Source organism: Simochromis diagramma, unplaced genomic scaffold, assembly GCF_900408965.1.
Source record: "Simochromis diagramma unplaced genomic scaffold, fSimDia1.1 OVJJ01000802.1, whole genome shotgun sequence".
Classification (NCBI taxonomy): Eukaryota; Metazoa; Chordata; class Actinopteri; order Cichliformes; family Cichlidae; genus Simochromis; species Simochromis diagramma.
Genome location: NW_024387492.1, coordinates 5,912,479 through 5,933,667, shown reverse-complemented (window position 1 = coordinate 5,933,667; position 21,189 = coordinate 5,912,479). Strand labels below are relative to the sequence as shown.

The 21,189-nt window shown below is 39.7% G+C and overlaps 2 protein-coding genes across 3 annotated transcripts; both read left to right on the top strand.

Moving 5' to 3' along the window:
* Nucleotides 1-68: 68 nt before the first annotated feature.
* tmem244 (transmembrane protein 244) lies at nt 69-14,048 on the top strand. The gene is made up of 6 exons (XM_040017485.1): nt 69-5,900; nt 8,902-8,987; nt 9,109-9,185; nt 12,699-12,824; nt 13,113-13,157; nt 13,368-14,048. The coding sequence occupies exons 1-6, from the start codon at nt 5,808-5,810 to the stop codon at nt 13,463-13,465; spliced, it is 525 nt and encodes a 174-aa protein (XP_039873419.1). The 5' UTR covers nt 69-5,807; the 3' UTR covers nt 13,466-14,048.
* A 312-nt stretch (nt 14,049-14,360) lies between these two features.
* Nucleotides 14,361-19,698, top strand: fkbp6 (FKBP prolyl isomerase 6). Of its 2 annotated transcripts, none has more exons than XM_040017471.1 (9): nt 14,361-14,600; nt 16,517-16,634; nt 16,894-16,983; nt 17,071-17,288; nt 17,416-17,535; nt 17,660-17,857; nt 18,072-18,181; nt 18,939-19,042; nt 19,440-19,698. In XM_040017471.1, the coding sequence occupies exons 1-8, from the start codon at nt 14,526-14,528 to the stop codon at nt 19,018-19,020; spliced, it is 1,011 nt and encodes a 336-aa protein (XP_039873405.1). In that variant the 5' UTR covers nt 14,361-14,525; the 3' UTR covers nt 19,021-19,042; nt 19,440-19,698. The 2 variants fall into 2 exon arrangements, with proteins under 2 accessions (XP_039873405.1, XP_039873406.1); XM_040017472.1 differs by having other exon boundaries at nt 14,366-14,600; nt 17,071-17,273.
* The last annotated feature ends 1,491 nt before the right edge of the window (nt 19,699-21,189 follow it).

Genomic DNA, 21,189 nt, shown 5'->3' with positions numbered 1-21,189 from the left:
TGCGTAAGAGAGTTCAGGCTGTGTTGAAGAATAAAGGTTATCATACCAAATACTGACTTTGAAGCTTATTAGAATATAAATCTTTTTTTTTTAATATATTATATTTTAGTGTGTTTTTACCTATTTCAGTAATTTGCTCCATCTATTTCACATTTCGCAGTAACATCCCGACAGTCTTTGTAAACTGTTTGTTAACCAGTCAGTAAACATTATTGTTTAGTTGCTTATTAGCCGTAAAAAGTTTAAACAGGTCCCAGTTAACCATAAATTCACTAATTATGAACGACAGCTCATAGCGTTTTCTTGAGCCACATGCACATACACCCTCCCAGTGACAGACGTGGCCTATTTAAATCCTCAAACACGCAGCTTTGCAGCTTTTTCTGATTTTTTGTGGAAACATCTGGATCCTATAACATACCAAAAACTCTCATCTGGAAATACAAACCGATACATGCTCCAGGCGATATCCACAGTTATCCATGAAGCCCCATCTCCGACACGGTGGTCAGTCAGTTGCTCTGTTTATATTTCATAACGGACTGAAAGGAAAACATACTGTAGAGGGGTGGGCGAGAACCAGAATAAGATGTGGGGAGAGCGTGGGAGTTAGAGGGGAAAAACAAAGCCTTACATTGTTTACCGGTACACTTCTTGTTTACAAGCCCTCTTGAGATTATGTGATTTACAAAATGTGTTGACTTTTTGGTGTTACACTTATTGTAAGCAGCTGTGGACGAGAGTCTGCAGCTAAATAATTAATGGGAAAATGTAATTGAGAGGAGAGGAGATTTGGAAAAAGGGGGTGGAGAGAAAATGTTGATGAAGGAGAGGTAGAGGGAAGAAGAGAAAGAAAGACAGCAGAGAATTTTTCAAATTCCTTTCACTGTTTATCATTTCAAATGAGGATATTTGCAAGGATGAAATAAAGACTGACAGACAGCGAGGGAGCTAGAAGCCAGAGGACAGTATTCACAGATCATTTCACATGCCATGATTGGAGGATTGGCTAAAGGAGAAAGAAACAAGCTGACGAATGATTTAAAGCAGCCACTAATGATTTTTCCCCCATTATTGACTGATCATTTGTTCATGCTTTCCTCTCTTTCCTCCTGCTGCGTGTTTATCTTAAACAAATTAAGATGCAAACCACGTCTGTGTGTCGTTATGTGCTATTCAGACACACAGCATGGATAGTACAGCCTCTCGGCTCCCACATAGAGCATATTGACATGTAGGTCAATGAGCCCAAGTGAGCTCATGAGTATCCCTCCCTATTGGTCTGTTTTGAAATGATTTTCAGAGACCTTAAAAACAGAGCAGGGACAAAAAGCTGAGACGCAGCATGTTCATCTCTGCTCCTCGGTGGATGCAGCACAGATTGTTTAAGCTCACTCGTGTGGTGTAAACAGTCCCTTTGGTTGCAGGAGCACGCTGCTGAACTGAGTCATCGCTCCCATTTTTCACACTCGTATCATATCAGGTCTGGAGCTGCTGTTTCATTTGTTATGACTGGATCGCAAGCAAAGGCCACCAGCTTTACGGTTTGTTACATTTTGTAAGAGAACATCCTGTTGTTTGCCTTTTGAGGTTTTAGTTTTAGTGCCGGCTTAATAATTCATAATGCCTTGAAATGCATCTAAAATGCCGTTGGGCTTCAAAGGTTTTACTGTGCTTATGTCACCACTGATAGCCTGAGCTGAGTTGGGTTGAAACACAGATTCATTGTCACATGTTTTAATTTGTTATATATTTCCCCTGACCTGTGAGCTTGGTAGGCTGGCGACTTGTCCAGGGTGGACCTGGCCTTTCACCCTATGGCAGCTGGGATAGCTTCTATCCCTTCCTAACAGCCCTGAACTGGATAAGCAGTTAAGAAAATGGATGAATGAATTGCTATTGAGGCTTTCTGAAAGTCAAAGACAAGTTTTAACTCATGGCAATGATGCTTTTGTCTCTCACACAGTGCAACAAGTGATACACTGTCAAAATGAATAGATCAACTTGATAGATATTCTCATTGACTTCTCAGCTGAGGGTTAGATTAAGATGACTGACAGCTACCTCAATTCTTCTCCAAGGCATAGAAATAACTGATAAAAGTAATAATGTCTCTATAATTAAGACTTCAGCAGTAGATCCTTTCATTTGTGTAAGTCAAAAGGTGATGCCTGCTTGATTGCATTAAGTCCCCTCTTTATTGTGCTCGCCAAGTTATATGTGAACAATTTTTGTGTGGAAAAGGTCATATAAAAGAAAAGCAAAGGGTAAACGTAAAGAATAAGAAATGCTTCGTCAATCATCCAACTGACTTCTTCAGTCTCAGCTGACTGCAGGTTTGCCCAACCTTTAAACAGTACATTTGCATAATGACAGAAACCAGCTCCATTGCAGAGAGAAACGTGCAATTTCACCCAATGTGGCCAGTTTGTATATGGAAGATGTGGAAAACAGGGCTCTGTTATCGTATCTTGGAAGACCACTGAGCCTTTGGTTGAGGTTTGTAGATAACTCGGTGGACAAACACATCACGTTCATCGGGGAGGATATTAAAAATGACAAGCTAGCCTTCTTAGACTGTGAGATTTCCATCAGTAATCTGGAACATTTAAAAGTTGATGTGTAGCGTAAAACAGCACATACGGATCAGTATTTAAGGTTTGACTCTCATTATCCACTTGGAGCACAAACTGAGAGCGAACACCATCCACACAGATACAGCGACCAGGGAAGCAGAAAAACATATCAAGAAGGCCCTGAGTAAATGTGGTTATCCCAGCTGGGCATTTGTTAACGTTGGGAAGGCACCTAAAGAAAGCCCCGGGCAATTCAGGAGAGAAGAAGGACAACTGCTGCCTGAGCGAAAACCTTTAGTGATCCCTTATATGTCAGGAGTATTGGAACAGCTGAGATGCATATTCTTTGTAGAACAGAGCCTCTGTGGCTTTTAAACCCCCCAAAATTGGTCTACCCTGAGGATCCGGTCCTCCGACGCAAACAGAGTAATAAGGTGTACGCTGTTAAGTGCCAGGAGGACTCCCGTGATTTATACATCAAGGAAACCAAGCAACCTCCGGCGAAGCAAATGGCACAACGGAGAAGAACTAACTCGTCAGGTCAAGACTTGGCAGTCTATTTCTACCTACAGGCCAGTGGCCACTCTTTCAATCACGAGGATGTACAGATCCTGCACAGGGAGGAATGCTGGTTTAAGCAGAGAGTCAAGGAGGCATATCTGTGTGAAAATGGAACAACCATGTCTGAACCAAGAGGAGGGCACATGAGGGGACGTCTAAATCATTCCCCAACTCTCTGTGAGCAGTACCCGTGGCCATTGGTCATGACATTTTGGTTATTAAGGATCATGAAACTGACCTCATTATTAGTGAATGGTGCTGGTTTCAGTGATCAAGCAAATGCACTGTTTATGAAGTTGGAGAAAAGAGACTGATGAGTGACAAAACTTGTTCTACTGAAAGTGTTACATCCAGGTGAATAGAATCAACTTTCTGGGACAGTAAAACAACATCCACATGAATACCAGGTTCATGTTTGCTTACTATTTATCTTCAACATAACCTGTAACCATTTCTTCTCTATGTAAAGACTTCACAGAGACATATGATTTAGAGGGAGAAGTCACGCACCAGATCAGTCACCTTCTTCAGATGCTTTACAGTGCTGTTCTGATGTTCACATAAACATTATAAGGATTTTGAGCAGTTAACCAGGTTCAGGATAGGCACTGTGATCGGTCTGTGGCAAACCAAAACATACTCTCCAGTCTGTGATGTATTGTGTGTTGTGACACTAATGACCTTGATGACTGTTCACCAGTCTTTCCTTAGATCACCTTTCATAGGTACTAAATATCACTTCACACTTCGCAAGACAAGTTTTGAAGATGCTCCGGCCCAGTGGTTAAGCCATCACAATGTGGCCCCTGTTGAATCGATCGTATTGTTATGCTTGGGCATTTTTTCCTGCTTTCAACACATCAGTTTCGAGAACTGACTGTTCTCTTGCTGTGTTGTATATCCCCACCACTTGACAGGTGCCACTGATGCAAGATAATCAATGTCATTTAATCACTGCGTCAATGGTTTTAATGCTGTTGCTAACTGGTGAAAGCAATATGTAAATAATGTGTTAACTGGTAAGCTTTAGCTTTGCTGGCAGGTAGATTGTTATCTCCCTCCTCATTCTAAACAAAGCTGATGGCTGTGGCTTCATATTTAGCATGCGTGCCATTTGTCATTCACTGAAATGTTCTGCCAGGAAGCAAAATGGTGTGTTTTTGCAAAATGACAGATTGTTCTTTTAATCCCAGCTGCCGAATGCGGGGGTGATTACAATTTTTTTTTTAACTTTTAGCCCTCATTACAGCAGTCACAAACATACAATCATCCAAACACCTTAACTTCAAGGTAAAATACAGTCACACATTCAGTTCCCATCCTGCTGATTTCTGAATGTTTAGCAGAGAAGCACAGACGAGTGTGAGAAGTTTCCTGAGAGCTTCAGAGTAATAAAATGTACCAGCACACAAACCGCTTGCAGAGGGACAGCTAGTTATGACGCCCACCTTACTCTTCATGCAACCCCCCCTCCTACTCCCCTGCTCACCATCACCATGGTTACAATGATGCAGGTTACCGTGGCAGCCAAGTCAACTCCACACTCCACACAAAGGCGCACGTGCATGTGCTTTACCGCTCACTCAAAGGGGGATACGCATGTTGTGACGCTGAGGAGTTGAATATAGTTTCCTGCGTAATTTCTGGAGGATACGAGGACACGGAGCTGTTGTCATTTCTCTGTCTCCTGTCTGACACTCTCGCTTCTGTTCATGACAGATGATGGATGGTCAGCAGCTGGCAGCCCCCAGTCCCCCCTCCAGATTTCCCCAATCTGTTCTTTTTTTTTCTTTTTCTTCTCTACGCCAAAAATAGACACGTAGAAAAACAATTTGTGACACACACAACACAAATATATACATATGAATGGTCAACATCTTATCTGTTGCTGCCAGACCCTTGCATGCGCCTCTTATCATCTCTTCCAGTGTGTGTTTGTGTGTGTGTGTGTGTGTTGGTTAAGTTCATTTGAGGCTATGCTGCCACCCAGTGTTCACATTACAAACTGCAGAATAAAAGTTTTAATATTCTCCCCAACCTCCACCCCCGAAAAACGAATTCAAGGATGATTTACACATTTAGACTGAGCAAGAGTCACTCATTCAAAACAGGTGTTGTTTAACGGTTATATTTATATTATATTATAAAGACCCAACAATATTAGAAAGAAAAAAAATCACACGACCCTCTATGAGCAAGCACTCGGCGACCGTGGGAAAGAAAAACTCCCTTTTAACAGGAAGAAACCTCTGACCAGACCAGTCTCAGGGAGAGGCAACCAGTCATTTTCATCAGTGATTTTATTATTCAGTGAACCATTTTGCCTTTATAATGTAAGGGCATTATAATTTGAACACACATAAAAAAAATAACGAAAGCCTGTGAGTGATAAACTAAATTAAGTTTACTACACTGTCACATAAATTTTTGTCTGTAGCACTTCCTGAAGTCTGAAAATCAACATCCTTCCTCTAGCTTACGTGTAAGTGTTCAAAGCTATACTGACTACATGTATATGTTTGTCTTCATCCGCTTTGGGATTGACTCAGTCTTCTTAGTAGTAATCTCATTTCTTCTAATCCAGCCCTCCTTCCTTTCTTCCCTCAACATGCTCTCACACACACTCGGATATACACATGCTGCCTCTCTCATGTAGACCAGCAACCATTCATGTTGTTGGACTACTGCTGTCGCTGCTGTGGAGTCACGCTCATAAAACGCCATGGACCCATCTCCCTCAAAACTACACCCAGTGATACCTGGGTAAGGACACACTCTGGTACTGTATGTAGAAAATGGTTAGAATACAGTTAGACTACTGTATGTGGAGGGTCAAAAATGTTTAGCCAACTTGGTAATAATTTTCTTACTGAAAATTACAATTACTGACAATCATTTGAATTATAGCACCTCATTACACACATAATTAACATTTAGCTAGCAGTGGTTTCGTATAATGTCATATTTTCTAATCCATAAGTGTATGTGGCACTGCACATCTGGTTGTAGGCTTGCATTCCTAGAAATCAAAGCTAATTTCCATGCTAATTTTCATGCTTTTAAAACATAATCTGTAATCAGGAGATGGCAATAAGATGGCAAACAGACAGCTAGCCAAAGTGTTTAGTTGTCTCTGATGGTATTAGCATGAGCTCAGCTACTTTAATGGTTTTGGACAGACTCACACTGTGATCCAAACCGTTGAAATATACAGTGAGAAGTAATCATAGACAGTATCTAAGGTCTAAACATCCCAGTGAGCTCAGAATATATTGTGAAATGCAATCGAGAAATACTGGAAGATGAGAAAACATTGTACATTAATGTACCTTAACGCCACATATCAGGTGCAGAGTCTGTAAAGTATTCATATATTAAACTGTTAAGCATTTTTCCATTTTTGTGCTGATGTAAAAACTGCTAACACTATCTTACAGTCCTGTGCAAAAGTCTTGAGCCACACCTCTTTTCTTTATAGTCTGCTTCCAAGGAGTTAGTTACTTTTAATTTTTGTTTTTAAAGTGTTGTTGAGCAATAGTTCTCCAGGTCTTTCAAAGTCTGTCTTTGGACATTGGCTGCCTTTCATTTTCAGTCAAGTCCTTGCACCTGTCAGCTGGATATTTTTCTTTTTGTTTGTTTGTTTTTGTTGAGCCAGTTAAGACCTTATGAGCTATGAATCATTCAAGCAAAAAAAAACAGGACTTGAGAGATGCATCTGGCCCTTCAGTTGATCCATCTACTGTTTACTAAAGCCTCATCAGAAATGATCTCAGTGGAAGTGGGGGCATAATAATCTCTCACACACTGCCAGTGCTGTTAAAGCATATATGAATGGAAAAACACACACTATCAGTCATGGATTGCCCTCCCTAGAGCCCAGACCTCAACTTTATTGAAGCATTGTGGCATCACTGTAACAGTCATATTGACTTACAGGTTCATTAGAATTGTACAATTGCTATTTTTGCCTTATATACTATATTTCAATTTCTTTTTGCACTTTTCAATAAATTACTGAACCAATATCCCAATTTCTTGGCAAAATATAAATAAATGAGGGGTGGCACGAGACTTTTGTACAGAACAGCATATGCCTGAGGTGCCTATTTACATGTTTTTTAGAGAGTTAGTTTAGTAATCGTAAGAGAAATTACAGCAAATGTCTTACATTTTATATATTAAAACATCAGTCTGCCAGTCACAGAAACAAAATGTTTCCAATGTCTTGTCCAAGGGAGACCTGAGAAAATGAAAACGCATCACACAAGAACACGATCAGAACAGAGAAACAGTCGTACAACAATAAACAAAGGTTAAATGAAAACAAGAAATAATAACTGAATTGAGAAAATGTTGGAAGAGTTATAAAAAATCATCAGATACTGAAGCTGTCGGAGCTTGTTTGCAGCTCATTCTATTTGAGCGGTGCGCAGTACCTGAAAGCAGTTCTTCTAACATTAGTGTACACATGGAGAATATATGAGGCTTATTAAACTGTGTGGTGTAATTACTAGATTTAAATGAGAAAAGAGATCTGAGGTAATGAACAACATAAGAGTTTCATTCTGGATATAGAAAGAGAGTGCATATTTACAAACAGGGGCAGAATGAAATATAGAGAAAGATCAAACTGAAAGTAAGAGCAGTATGACATTGATGAAGAAAATAGGAATTTGCTTTGTATCTGCCAGATTACTAAATGTGGATGAACTCAGCAGTAGGTACAGCTGTATGCTGGTATTATGAAATGCACCACTGCTCACTCGATTTTGATTGATTTATTACTAGTGAATGAAAAACCCTACTCAAATCCCAGATTCTTGGCATTATCGCTAGAGTTTGAGTTTCTAACATTCTTAGGTAGGATGTTCCAGAGTTTGGGGGCATAAACTGCAAAAAGCTGCACTTTTCTCTGTCGGAAATACTGGATATCTAACATTTATCATTGGTGATGAAGAAATGAGTCCAAAAAAACACATGAGCAGCTTGACTCGTCATCATGTATCCTGTTACCTTCGAAACCAGAAGTGCCTGTTTATTTTACCCGAAAGTGCAGTGAAAGTTGTTATTCATCTTATTTGCAGACGTTTGACTTGTCACAACAATAACTAATAAGATTAACGATGACCCCATTCCATTAAAGTATGCCAGCAAGCCAGTGAGCCGTTGTGCTGGCACCTGCACACCTGACTGGAATGGAACCAGCTTTTAATGTAATTAGTTTTACCTGTGTCTGACAAGCCAAACTGTCAGCCCTGAGGGGTGTTATCAGCCCTCCTAGGGTGTTATATAACTGATTTTCTGAAAAGGTTGCAGTCAGTCATCTATAAAAGGATGCCTTAGGGAGCACTCATTGACTGTCTGCTGTCAGGAGTTTTCTGGGTCACGTAAGAAGAAGATGGAGGAGAGGAGCAGTGATTTTCTGTCAGCTTCAGGAGCCAAGCAATATATCAGATAACCCGTGTCTTTTCCGGTAAACATCTCCAGATGAGTTTTCTCAGAAAAATGTGAAAATAAAGCCATAACGCTTGGTATTTCTGTCCTGCCCTCTCTGTCATAAACAGTTAGAAATGAGGCAAAAATGCTGCCAGTAAGGTGCAGCATTATAAATAAGTAGTATTTCATCACAGAATCTTAGTTACTGTTTGTTCTTTATGCTCCTTCAGAAAGAGATTTTTTTTCAGGACAGGAAACTTGGACTACAGCAGGTTTTATAGCTTCTTCATTAGCTTTAATGGTTTAGTCTTCCTTCGCCCCTCCTCAGGTTGTTCTGCAGAATCTGTTGATGTGCATGGTGTGCTTCTACTCTCTCTACTACATCGCGGTCAGTCTCTGCATTGGACTGCTCAGGTAAACTCAGACTCACACGATAATGAGACCCAGTGGGATAAGAGAGACAGATAAGCAGGTTGCAATAGACTTGTTATTGTTCGTGCTCACGTCATTATCTTTTCTTGCTTCATGTCTTCAGGGTTCATGAAATCAACAGCTTGTTGGCTCCATTCGACTACACCGCGCAACCGTCATGGCAGAACCCCAAATACCTGGGTGAGTTACAGTTGTGAAGTAAAACTAGAGGAGCACATCATTTTCATGACCTCTGTTACTTACATTCTGCTGTATTTCAGAGGCCAGTATTTTACAAAATGCTGAATTTATTCAGCTCTGAGGTTATCAGTTACTTTTAAGGTTAAATCCAAAACATATGAGACATATGCTGTCCTCCTCCACAGTGAGTACCTTTAGTCCAATAGTTACACATTTCGTGGTAATAGATTACTTCTATTTCCATTTAACTATAAAGCTAAAATATAGGGTTTTCTTTGTTTTGTTTTTTTACAGAAAGAGATGTAAATGACTATGATAGGTAGCCTTTAAGTGTTTTTAGTGCATTAAAGCCTGAACGGAAATCAGAAAAACTTTAATAACCCCTGCGGGGGAACTGCTTCATAACAGTTGCTCAAGACTGTAGAAATTGTAAAATTATACTACTTCATCAGAAAGAGGAGGAACTGTGTAACTTGACAGCCACAAGAAGGAAGCAAGGACGTCCTGTGACTTTCAGTGCTGCAGTGAATCATGTTTAGTATATAATTCTCCTCTGACTAACCAGAACACTGTGCTGAGGGGGGAGTTCTGATAGCAGCTTCTTTTGCATGACTACATGCAGCTCCAGCCGACAGACCGAGCTAGCCCTTTCTATATTTGTTTGCTTTTGCCCCAACAGAGAGACTCATAAAGCATCTTCTGGCACATTGCAGCATTCATCGAAAGACAGAAGCTACAGTCATTCGTTTTTACACAGAATTATCTTGGAATTTACACACTATTTAAAATGACTTGTGCTGTATACAGTATAATTTAGCTCCTTTCCAGTTTTTCAGAAGCTAAAAATGAAATAAATAAATACGTTTTAATTCAAAATAAAACACATTGACCATATTTTGATTATATGATCTAGAACAGCGGTCCCCAACCCCCGGGCCTGGGACCGGTACCGTCGTGAGTTGTTGGTACGGGCCGCGAAAGTGACAGCTCAGGTGTTGTTGGTTTTCGGGTCACATCAGCGTTATGTCTCGTTTTATCGTTTTTATCAACCGGTTTTCCCTGGTCCACGTGTGGATAAATCTTTTTTTTTCCGTACCGGACAGTTTTATTGTGATTATCAGGAACCTGGCCGTCGGAAATATTCGGCATATCCGTGCCGCAAAAAAGTTGGATACCCTGAAAAAAAAATGTGATTCCAGCTGTTTTCACAATGTCTGCTCAAAGCCCCTGTGGCAACCGCTTGTGAAGAAGCGGGCACCTGAAAGTGGCTCTGATTTAATTACTGCATATAATGCGCACATAACTGAGAACTTGGGACAAGGAAACTGTTAAATTTGAGGGACACGTGGATTCTTGTGTTTAAATATATATATAAAGGGCTTGAACCTATCACAGCTGTCATAGGGCGAGCCCACCCTGGATAGACTGCCAGTCTATCACACAGCTAACACAGAGAGACAGATTCTCAGATACTCACATTCAGGCCTACGGGCTCTTTCGTTCTTTCTTTCTTTCTTTTGTTCGTTTTTTCTTTCTTCGAATTATTAAAATTTAAAAAATCAAAAAAACAAAAACAAACAAACACAGGAAACTGAAATAAAAAATTCCCAACATAATGATCTATAAACCCAAACAAAAGGCGAGCAAAAAGAAGCAGTGGATCACCCAGTCCTGCCCCTAAATTTGCATATAATCTCTTAATCAAAATGGTAACAGTATACATAGCTACATACAAATGCATACATACATAAACACATACATAAATAAATACATACTTACATACCTATACATATCCATATGCACATGCATAGATGCACACAGGTTTGTCACTCTACAGATGCCATATTAAATAGTTTGGGACCCAATACTGAACCTTGTGGGACACCACAGGTAAAATATTCAAGCACACAGATTTGACTGACCAATTTGTACAAATTGCTGTCTGTCATCAAGATAACTTTTTAACCAGCTGTTTTTGGCCCCTCTCACATCATATCTTTCCATTTTTTGTAACAATATTTTATTGTCAATTGTATCAAAAGCCTCTTACAGGTCAATAAATATCCCCACTGCATATTTTTTTATTATGTATATGTTCGGTAATATTTTACACTAACTCCATCATTACCATAGATGTTGATCTAGTTGTTCTGAGTGATAAATTACATATACATGTAATTGGACACATAATTTCATGAATTACTTTCTTCAGTATAGTCATATCAATGTCATCACTATCTGTTGAAAATAATTTTTTTACATTTCTATAATCTCTCTTTCTTGTATAATCTCTGCAACTTTCAGAAGTATTGAATTTGGACTTTCTAGTCCACAGTTCTCACCTACATTGTTCTATAGACTCTGTCATGTTGTCAACAAACTTTGGACTGTTGGACAAAGTGAGAGTACCCAGAGAGAACCCACGCAGACACTGGGTGAACATGCAAACTCCACACAGAAAGACTCCGGGCAGATGGTGGATTGAAGCTCAAGATAGTAAAGCAGGAAAATTCTGAAATCAGAATAATGCAACCCTTTTTTCTCTCATGTCCTTTTTGCATATTTAGGTTGTTAAGGATGAAACTTGACCCATGAACACAGTGAAAGAACTCCTCGTGTTTCTCTTATTATTCTCCAAATAATCAAGGTTATTTTTCCTAAATAGGCTTACTTAGGAGAGAAAGGTCAGCTTCAAATAAGATGATTTATTTCTCATTAATCCAAGAAAAGACTGCTGTGAACTTTAAGTCTCAAGCTTGCAGCTCAAAGAGGAAAGTAAACAGGTCGCGGTGTACTGTGTTGTTCCAGTCCTGCTCAAAAATGGGAATTACTCATAGAATCTGGTAAAGTAATCTATGATCCAGGACACCACTGCAGTAACCTACATAGGAGTCATCTTTTTTAAAGGTGTTGGAGAAATCAGAGAATATGAATCTGATAGTGTACCCTGGTATGTATGTGTGTGTGTGTTTTGCAAGCAGTTAGCCTTCATGATGTGTGAACTAAGAGGCTACCAGACTGCAATCGCTGAGTTGCTGGCATTGGGATGGGCCCTCGTGGTATCGGAACAGGGACCTTCTCCAGACATGTCTCCGGAGGTGGTGGCAGCATTGCTAGTTAATGCAAGGCGGTGTGCCATATCTTCCAAATAAACATTTAAGCCTGTTGGCCCTCTTGATGTCCCCATCTAGCATTTGACTGCTGGGCCTGCAGCCAGCGATCATCCTCATGCCTCTCCGGACATCCCTGGTGTCACTGCGCTGCAGCCCTGGCTCCAGCTTCATCCTGTCAGGCCTCTGATTTTCATTGGTTGTTGTTTCTGGAATCTCCTGACCTGAACAAAAGATTGAAGGGCTCCTGCTCAGTATCAGGAGTGCTGATAACAGTCTGAAAATGTCATTTTATAGTGGCTCAGCATTTTCACAGTCGCATGTGACTGGACATAGCAGTTTATTGTTAAAGCAAAAGCAGCTCTGTAAGGTGATGTGCCACTTTTTTGCTTTCTTCCTGCAGTCGGAGTAATTTCCACAGAAGTGACCTATATTTTGGGAGGACTGGTGTTTGCCTGGATTGTGGAGGAGTGGGTTTGGGACTATGCCATAACTGTCACACTTCTCCACATTGCAATGACTGTAGCAGGTATATACACACACACACACACGCACGCAGAAACACAAAGTGGATCAATTGAGCGGAACAGCTGATAGGATTGGAGGCCTGGTTATGTAACTGGATATAGAGGCTGCAGCTCAGCGTATAAACCCACGGACACTATTTCATTTGAATGTTCACCGCTAAACTGGAATCAGTTTATCCAAGCATAAAGCTTTCATATTTATCTTTTTCCCCGAGGTCACAGTCAGTATTCATTAGTTTGATAGTAATTGTTGTCACAAAATTTAAATTGTATTCTGGTGTGTTTTGCAGTCATGTCAGACTTCCCTTCAGCTGAGCACTGGTGGATGGCTCTGGGTAAGATTTGTACTCCTTCATTGTTCTGTCCGTGCCTCTGTCTGACTCCAATCTCATTTGCAGAAGACAAAAAAAATATCCACTTTGTTTTTCAAGCTTCCAATCTATTTCAAGATATTACATTTCTTCTATCTAGACATACTATAGCTCACTTACATCATGCCTGCAGATTCAGCTGCTCTTGCAGTCATTTAACTCTTCTCTCCACAGGTACAGGCCTGGTGATGATGATATTTGGAGGACAGCTAATGGCCTACAAATTTTTCAGAAGCAACTTTGTCTATCCGGCTGAACTGCAGAATTTTTGATGAAAATGAAGCATTTCACTGCAGACAGTGTTACTACTGGTATTAGCAACTAAAGTATGTCAATAAAGTTATTTATACTGTACATATTCTAAAGAGAACCACAAGACTGACTTTGTTTCCTTACCAGCTTAGTTCAGTTCAAGTAATAGTCTGATCCCACTTTGTACAAATGGCCTACTTTTGTCAATTTAACATCTTTTTTTTTTTTACCTTTTCTGTACAGTTTATTATATTTCAGTTTTGTATTATTTGTTTACACACTTAAAACTTTAAACATAAGCTTAAAGCAACAGATGTTACAGTTGGAAAAACTGTGAATTATATACTACCTGTAATCTATTGACTGATATGTGTGCATAGATAGTTTTTGTCTTTTTTTTATAATTATCATTATTTCTTATGTTAGTGTAAGCTTCAGAATTTGTTACATATATTCACATATAATTTGTTGCTCAACTGTGGCCACACAGTTTTGTCTAAATAAACTCAGTGCACATCTACACAAAAATAACTTTAATGTTTGTTATATTTACAATATTTAAAATCTGTTTGGAATTTGAATTAAAAGTTTTGTGAACAAGGACATTTTTATTGTTTCTTTTTTTTTTTATCTGTGTGTCTCTATTTGTAGTCTGTCTTTTTTTTTTTATATCAACGGGCAGTTAAAGTAGGATGGCGATTTCTGTCTGTTAAAACAACACAGACCCCAGTTTCAAAATAGTCAATAGTTCAAAAGGCTCGTTAAGGGCGGAATTTGCAGACTGATGATGATACAGTGCTCTTCCCAAATAAACTGAATTTATAGGCTAAAAGTTTCAGTATTGGGATTGGTAATACCAGCCCCGTGTATAGTTGGCATTGGCTCACCTAAATGTGCAGACAAAATTGCACAGACGCGTTTCCTGGACCCATCTTCTGCGCACAGTTTGGGCCGCTCGTCAAGGTCACGTGGTGTAATTAACCCAAGCCTGAGCGCCAGAACAAACTAGGGAACTGGCTTTACAGAGTTATCTGTGTAACATCGCTGTTTACAACAGTTTTAACTCATACTACCGAGTAAATGTCAAGGAACGGGTTAATATCGAGTTTGCGGAGGCTAATAAACGACGAGGAGCCGCTCGAAACGAGGTCTCCGGTAAGTAAACGTGTCCGCAAGCCTGAAAGTTGCTAGCTCAGCTAACTGACCAAATGCTAGCAAAGTTTGAATTTTTGCTAAAAAAAAATATAACCACTATAATATAATATTACAGCTAGTCTAGAAAAAACATATATTCTTTATGTAGGCTATTATTTTTAAATAGTGCCCAGGTTTGAAATGACACAACTAGCTTGGTAAAATTAGGTACAGGTCACCGTTAGCCTTAAGTGTCAGCTGGTTATGTACTTCACTGCCAGTTCAACACAATGATTTTACATGCAAGAGAATTCTGATTAGTGTCAACAGTATTTACTCTAAATACCTCACATACATAGCTGTGCAAAGGTTTTTATTAAAATTTCTTCATATTTTGCTAGTAAAAGTTGCAGCAATTTATTGAAACGTGCAAAAAACAGAGTTTGCACGATTGTAACGAGTGAGTATTTGGTAAGACCACGTTTTTTCAACAACACAACCAAGCTTTCTATTCATTTCTTTAAGTAGTCTTCAGAAATTGTTCTCCAGGCTTCTTGGAGGACGGTCAAAGCTCTTCTTTGGATGTTGGCTGCTGTTTGTTCTATTCTCTATCAAGATACGCCCACACTGTTTCAGTAAAGTTGAGCTGTGAGCTCTGGGGAGGCCAGTCCATGGCTGTGGGTGTTTTGGGGTGTTTGGGATCATTGCCATGCTGAAAAATAAAGGTTTTTCTAACTACTATTGTATGAGGTATCACAATCAGATCGTCATCTATAAAACATCCCAGAGCCTCACTGTTCTACCTCCTTCCTTCCTGACATTTCTTTGTACATACCTACCAATTTGAACCGACAATGTCAGACTGGGATTAATCTCTAAGGCCATAAGACCATGTCACTGATTTTCATTTCAGTTGTGTAACAGCTTATTAGAAAATACACTGCTCCTCACTGTCTTCGTTTACAGGCACAATATTGTGCTAGAAAAAGCTAGATGGGACGGAGCCTTGTCTCCTACTACAACTACGCTTTGTTTTTTCACTGTCGCTGTGTGCTAAAAAGCAGTAAGATTTATTTTTTTGTAAGAATTTTATTTATTATTATTTTTTAACTACCAGCCTATTTTATTGTGTCATTATTTGCTGCCTATTATGCCATTTAATATTGGTATATATTTTACTCTTTGTGTGTGTGTGTGTGTGTGTGTGTGTGTGTGTGTGTACAGCCCTTTGTGACCCTTACCTGGTCTACCACTATTTTCCTCTATTTGTTCACTTTTCTTTTTTTGAGGACACAGGGATATTTTTGTTGTATTATTTTTTTATTTTATTTTTTTCAACTAAAGAAAACAACTATGCCGTGCCGTGTTCTTGTGATTAGCTGCTCGTAACAAAGATAAAGATACAATTTTAAAATCAGTTCTTTGTTAAGTTGTTTGTTATGTGTATACCCAACACTTTCATGCCTTGAGTTAGGGGATTTTTTTATGCTTGAATGATTAATTGGTCAGTTTTAAGTGGCTAAACAAACAAACAAATAATAACTTTGAAAATAGTTAGGTACAAGGACCGGACTAAAATGTGTAAAATAGCAGAGCAGCAAAGAAAACCTTTGAAGACCTCCATAAAGTCTGGGGATCCACTTAAAAAATGATGAGAAATTCTTGCTCCTTGTAAACAAAATATAACGAAATGAAGGGTGCTATAGACATTTGCACAATTCTGTTATGTGAAGGTCATGAATCATTCCATATGAAATCACACTTGGCTCAAAAACATTTTTACACTCACACTATGAACATTTTTGGTCCTTGAAGTACACATAAATTTCAGTAGCAAATCTATACCAACTTTGTGTCACACATAAGAATGCAGCGGTCGGTGTTTGAGTATAAAATGTGTGTTTGCCAAGTGTCATTTAATCTTCTTTCCATCGTAGAGTCCTTTTGAGCAGCTACGTCCGCGGATGAACGACATCATAGGAGATGGAGGAATCCTGAAGGAGGTGGTCCAGCCAGGAGAGGGCCCGCCTGTCCCCGAAAACGCTTCAGTACTGAGTATGTATGAGTACACATTTCTTGTTAAAGCCTCTTACAGTTGTTAATTATCATATACGTGAGGTCAGGATTTTTAGTTTGTCTAGCCACAATTCACAAAAATCTCTACTTCTTGTAGAGTGTTGTTCAGATTGTCATGAACTTTGCACCCAGTTGTCTCCTGAAGGTCACGTTTGCCATTTTATGGGCAATAACCTGTGAATTGTGTGAGCTGGTTGAGCTGCTACATCACTGATGGTCTGGTTTTACTTCCACACAGTCCATTACTCAGGATTCCTGGAATATTCTGATCAGCCTTTTGAAACCACCACTCACCTCAAATACCCCCGGATGATGAAGTTGGGGAGAGGTGAGAAACGCTCTACAATGGCTGAACCGTGAGTTTTTTGTTTTCCTGCCTGAAATATACCAGTTTTAAAAGTCATTCTTCAAACAGATGTGACACTGGCCGGGCTGGAGCTGGGTCTGTTGACCATGAAGAAAGGAGAGTTCTCTCGGTTCCTCCTCCAGCCTCAGTATGCTTACGGGGAAATGGGATGCCCTCCATTTATCCCCGCAGCAGCTGTGGTTCTGTATGAGGTTCAGATCCTCGACTACCTTGACTCAGGACAAGTGGATGACTTTATTGCAATGAGTCTGGTAGGGAGGCTGCAGGTGCTCTGTTTAGTACTACCAACCTCAGACAGATCTGCATCTTTACCACACATACTTAAAAGCCTCTACTTTTTTGCTTTTATAGCACAGATCAGAAACAGTCTTTGATTTCTGTTCTCCTCCTCAGGAGCAGCAGAACACCGTTCCTATGTCCACACTTCTTGAAGTTGTCAACACACTGCGGAGCTTTGGCAACCGTTTCTTCAACCAGAACCGATATTACAATGCCAAAGATCGCTATAAACAGGTACATTTTGAAGTATGTTAATTGTTTTTATTTTTAATTACGTTTTACTGCGATGGCTAATATCATGCCAAGTTGTTCTTGGTGAAAGTGTTTTTTTTATTATATTTCTCTGCTTTGCCTGCAGGCTATGACGCTGCTGGGAAACAGGGAAACGCAGAGTGATTTAGAGAAGGAGAGGATCAAGACGGCTCTGCTTCCTCTCTACCTGAATATTTCTCTCGCTGAGCTTCGCCTGGAAAGGCCGCACAAAGCCCTGAAATATGGAAACAAAGCCTTGGAGATAGACTCTGCCAACACAAAGGCTCTCTTCCGCTGCGGACAGGTAGGACGGGGCTTTTGTTTGTCTTCCAGACTGTCAGATAAATAATCCTCACTATCTCTGGGGGGTTTAAAAAAACAAACAAAAAAGGGGGGTGAGGACACAGGAAAAACGGGAAACAAAATCATTTTTATTCACGCTTTCGTGTTTCAAGTCTCCCAAAACATATTAACTTAGTTAAAGATGCAGTTTGATACACTAATCGCATTTCTTTTAGGCTTACCTGGAGCTGCATGAGTATGCGAGTGCTCAGTGTTGCCTCACATCTGCTCAAGCACAGAAGCCCTTTGACAGTGACATCAACAACCTTCTGAGGAAAGTGACAATGTAAGATGATTTTAATGACTTTAGAATAAATGCTGCTTCCGCTGTTTCTCCTGGCCTGTGCGCAGCAGTATGCACAGCAGTGCGCTGAAACTGTAACAGCTACCTGACCTAGAGCCCTCTGTCTGTCCACACAACCGTGACTATTACATTAATTTTATATTAATGCCTCCACTCACCCACCACTTTTTAGGTGCACTGTGTAACTGCTTCAACAGCTCGTTAAGGTCTATCAAACGTCTAATCAGTCAATCACATGGCAGAAACTGGATTATACATAGTCAAGACTACCTGCTAAACTTTAAACTGTGCATCAGAATGGGGAAGAAAGGTGATTTAGGTGACTGTGAACGTGCCATGATTGTTGGTGCCAGACAGGCTGATCTGAGTATTTTGGGAACTGCTGAGTTACTGGAATTTTACCACACGGCCATCTCTGGGGTTTAAAAGGAAATGATCCAAAAAAGGGAAAATGAACAGTAAGCAGTGGTTTTCTGCCTCATTGGCCAGAGTGCTACAAGCTGCTAAAAAGACGACAGTAACTCGAATAACCAGTTGTTACTCAGCCAATGTGTGCAGAAGAGCATATCTGAATCCACAACTTCCCGCAGGATATCATACCATGTCACAAAGCTCACACAAGGCAAAAAGAGGTACAGCCCAGTACAAGCAAGGTGTTCCTCATAGTGGATCATAACTGTCTTTTGTAACATTTGTGAAACCACTCGGAGGATATTCACGTGTCATTTTCTTGTCCCAGGTGCTATAAAGACAGCCTGGACAAAGAGAAAGACTTGTACTCAAAGATGTTTAGAGAGCTGAAGGGCTCAGTGAAAATGTGAGGACCAGCAGCAGGAGGAGGAGGTGAGAAATCCTGTTCATTCATTCTGTCTGGTTTTCATATATTTTAATCTCATCTCCATGGGAGGGTTAACATTTTAAAATGACTTCCGTGTGATGTGCCAGTAACTGTCCTTTTCCCTTAAACCTGCTACACCCGTCGTCACAAATAAATTATAATAAATACACTCTGTATAATAACTTTTAATGAAGCCATGAAAAAAAAAAAATACTAGACTGTGTTTCAAAGTAAAACCTTGTTGGTTAGTTTCCTTCTACTGATCTGGATCTCATCATTTAACCAAACATTAACTGTATGATCTGACACAAACTACAGCTCTCATGAGTCTTTGCCATTTGCACGGACAAATTGTCCTTGACTTCGTCTTTGACTCAGGTATTGCACTGTTTGTTGTTGCAGGTTTCAAGATTCACCATGTTTTCCTTTCATAATTTGTTTTCTACTTACGAAGGGAGTTGGGTTGTAATCATTGTTTCAATTCTTTCAAAATTATCTCAAATTAAGTGTTGTTTTGATATTTTGTTAAATAATGTTTCTCATTAGTACCCTTTCTCTCCTTTGGACTCCTGCTGTACATATTCCTTGCATGTTTGCTGGAGTATTAAGCATTTGCTTGGGATCTTGAGATGATGATAATAAAAAATACAATGTTCACTTCTAGAAGAGTTTGTCTTTGTTGACTAACTGGAAACTAAGGTTTTCTCATCTTGAATTTCATCTTCAGTTTATTAGCTCACAACCTAATCTGTTGTAGGCAGATATTATGGATGTAATTCTAATATTAAAACGGCTGTTTGGCTTGTTTGGTTTTTTTTTTTCCATCATGGCAGTCCAGACAGGATTCATTTCCTCTTACTGAAGCAGATGGGGTAGGGGGCTTACAGGAGTGGGGAGATGAGCTACATTAAGGGTTTGCGCTTAATTGTTAGCTTTACTTGACCTAATTACCTGAGAAAGGATCTCCAGTGACAGCAGGGGGTGCCCTTTCTGATACTACTGCTGGAGTGTAGCAGGTACCAGGGTCATAACTGAGCAATGTTTGTAACAAACCTGTGATGATATTGGACTATTTGAGCTATTAGGAGTGTAAAAAAAAAATTACAAAATTACCAATTTTATCTCATTTTTCAAAACTTATTTGAAAGATTTACTGTTATAGATGCCCTTTGTACCGCCTTTGGCCGCCAGTACTCTAGGCCCAAATGAAAGTGATCTCAAAGTGGACGTAGCGTGAGGGATACTGGGAAGAAACAAAGCAGGAAGTAAGTGAATGATAAATAAAACTGAAGTCATGGAGAGACTGAGTTGAGCGGTGGCATGACCTCAGAGGTGGGGAGGTGCACAAAAATCTAATTTACTTCTCTGGCTAATCCAATTTTCACTGTGTGGGTGGGTCAGTTTTACTATCAACTCCCACCACATGGTGAGTACAGTAGGTTGTGCTTTATGAAACAAAGCTTTACTGAATTCAATCAGGCAACAAAACAATGGCCTCCAGATTCCCATACTACCTCCAGCTCAGGTAAGGAATTAGTAATGTTTTTGTGTTTGTACACCGGTGTGTGCATATGGGTATGTAACCCTTTTTATTTTTAAACATAGGTCACGTGCTATGTGATGTGTGTTACCTGTAAGTGCTCAAAATTTAGGATCAAATGTGTAATTTACCTGCTGTGCATGTGCTGTGATCAGCTCTGACTGACTCTGGGCCTTTGAAATATGATACAGTTATAAGCATGTAGTATACACTGCATATATAACAGCATACACAGAAAAAAAGTAGTCAGTTTACCTTTTATATTGTAGTTGTGCATATTGAACAGTAATGTGACAAGTAGCTTTTTTTAGTTATTCACATATTAAAAGCTATCGTTTAGAATTTGTGGTTACTGGAAATGTTATGTTATCCAAAAATGATCCAAGCAATTTTCCTGGGGGTGCCAGTATAAACTTGCAGGATATTAATATAATGCAGGCTCAGGTCAGTGTGTGAACACCCTCAAGTATTTGCAAAGCTGCATATTAGAAACACTACTTCATTTCAAAGGCAAAGCAGCTGCCCACGAACATGAACCCTAGGCTGTATTTTAAAACAACAGCTGCAAAACTGTAAGATGACAATAAAGAACCCTTAAGCTGTATGGCTGAA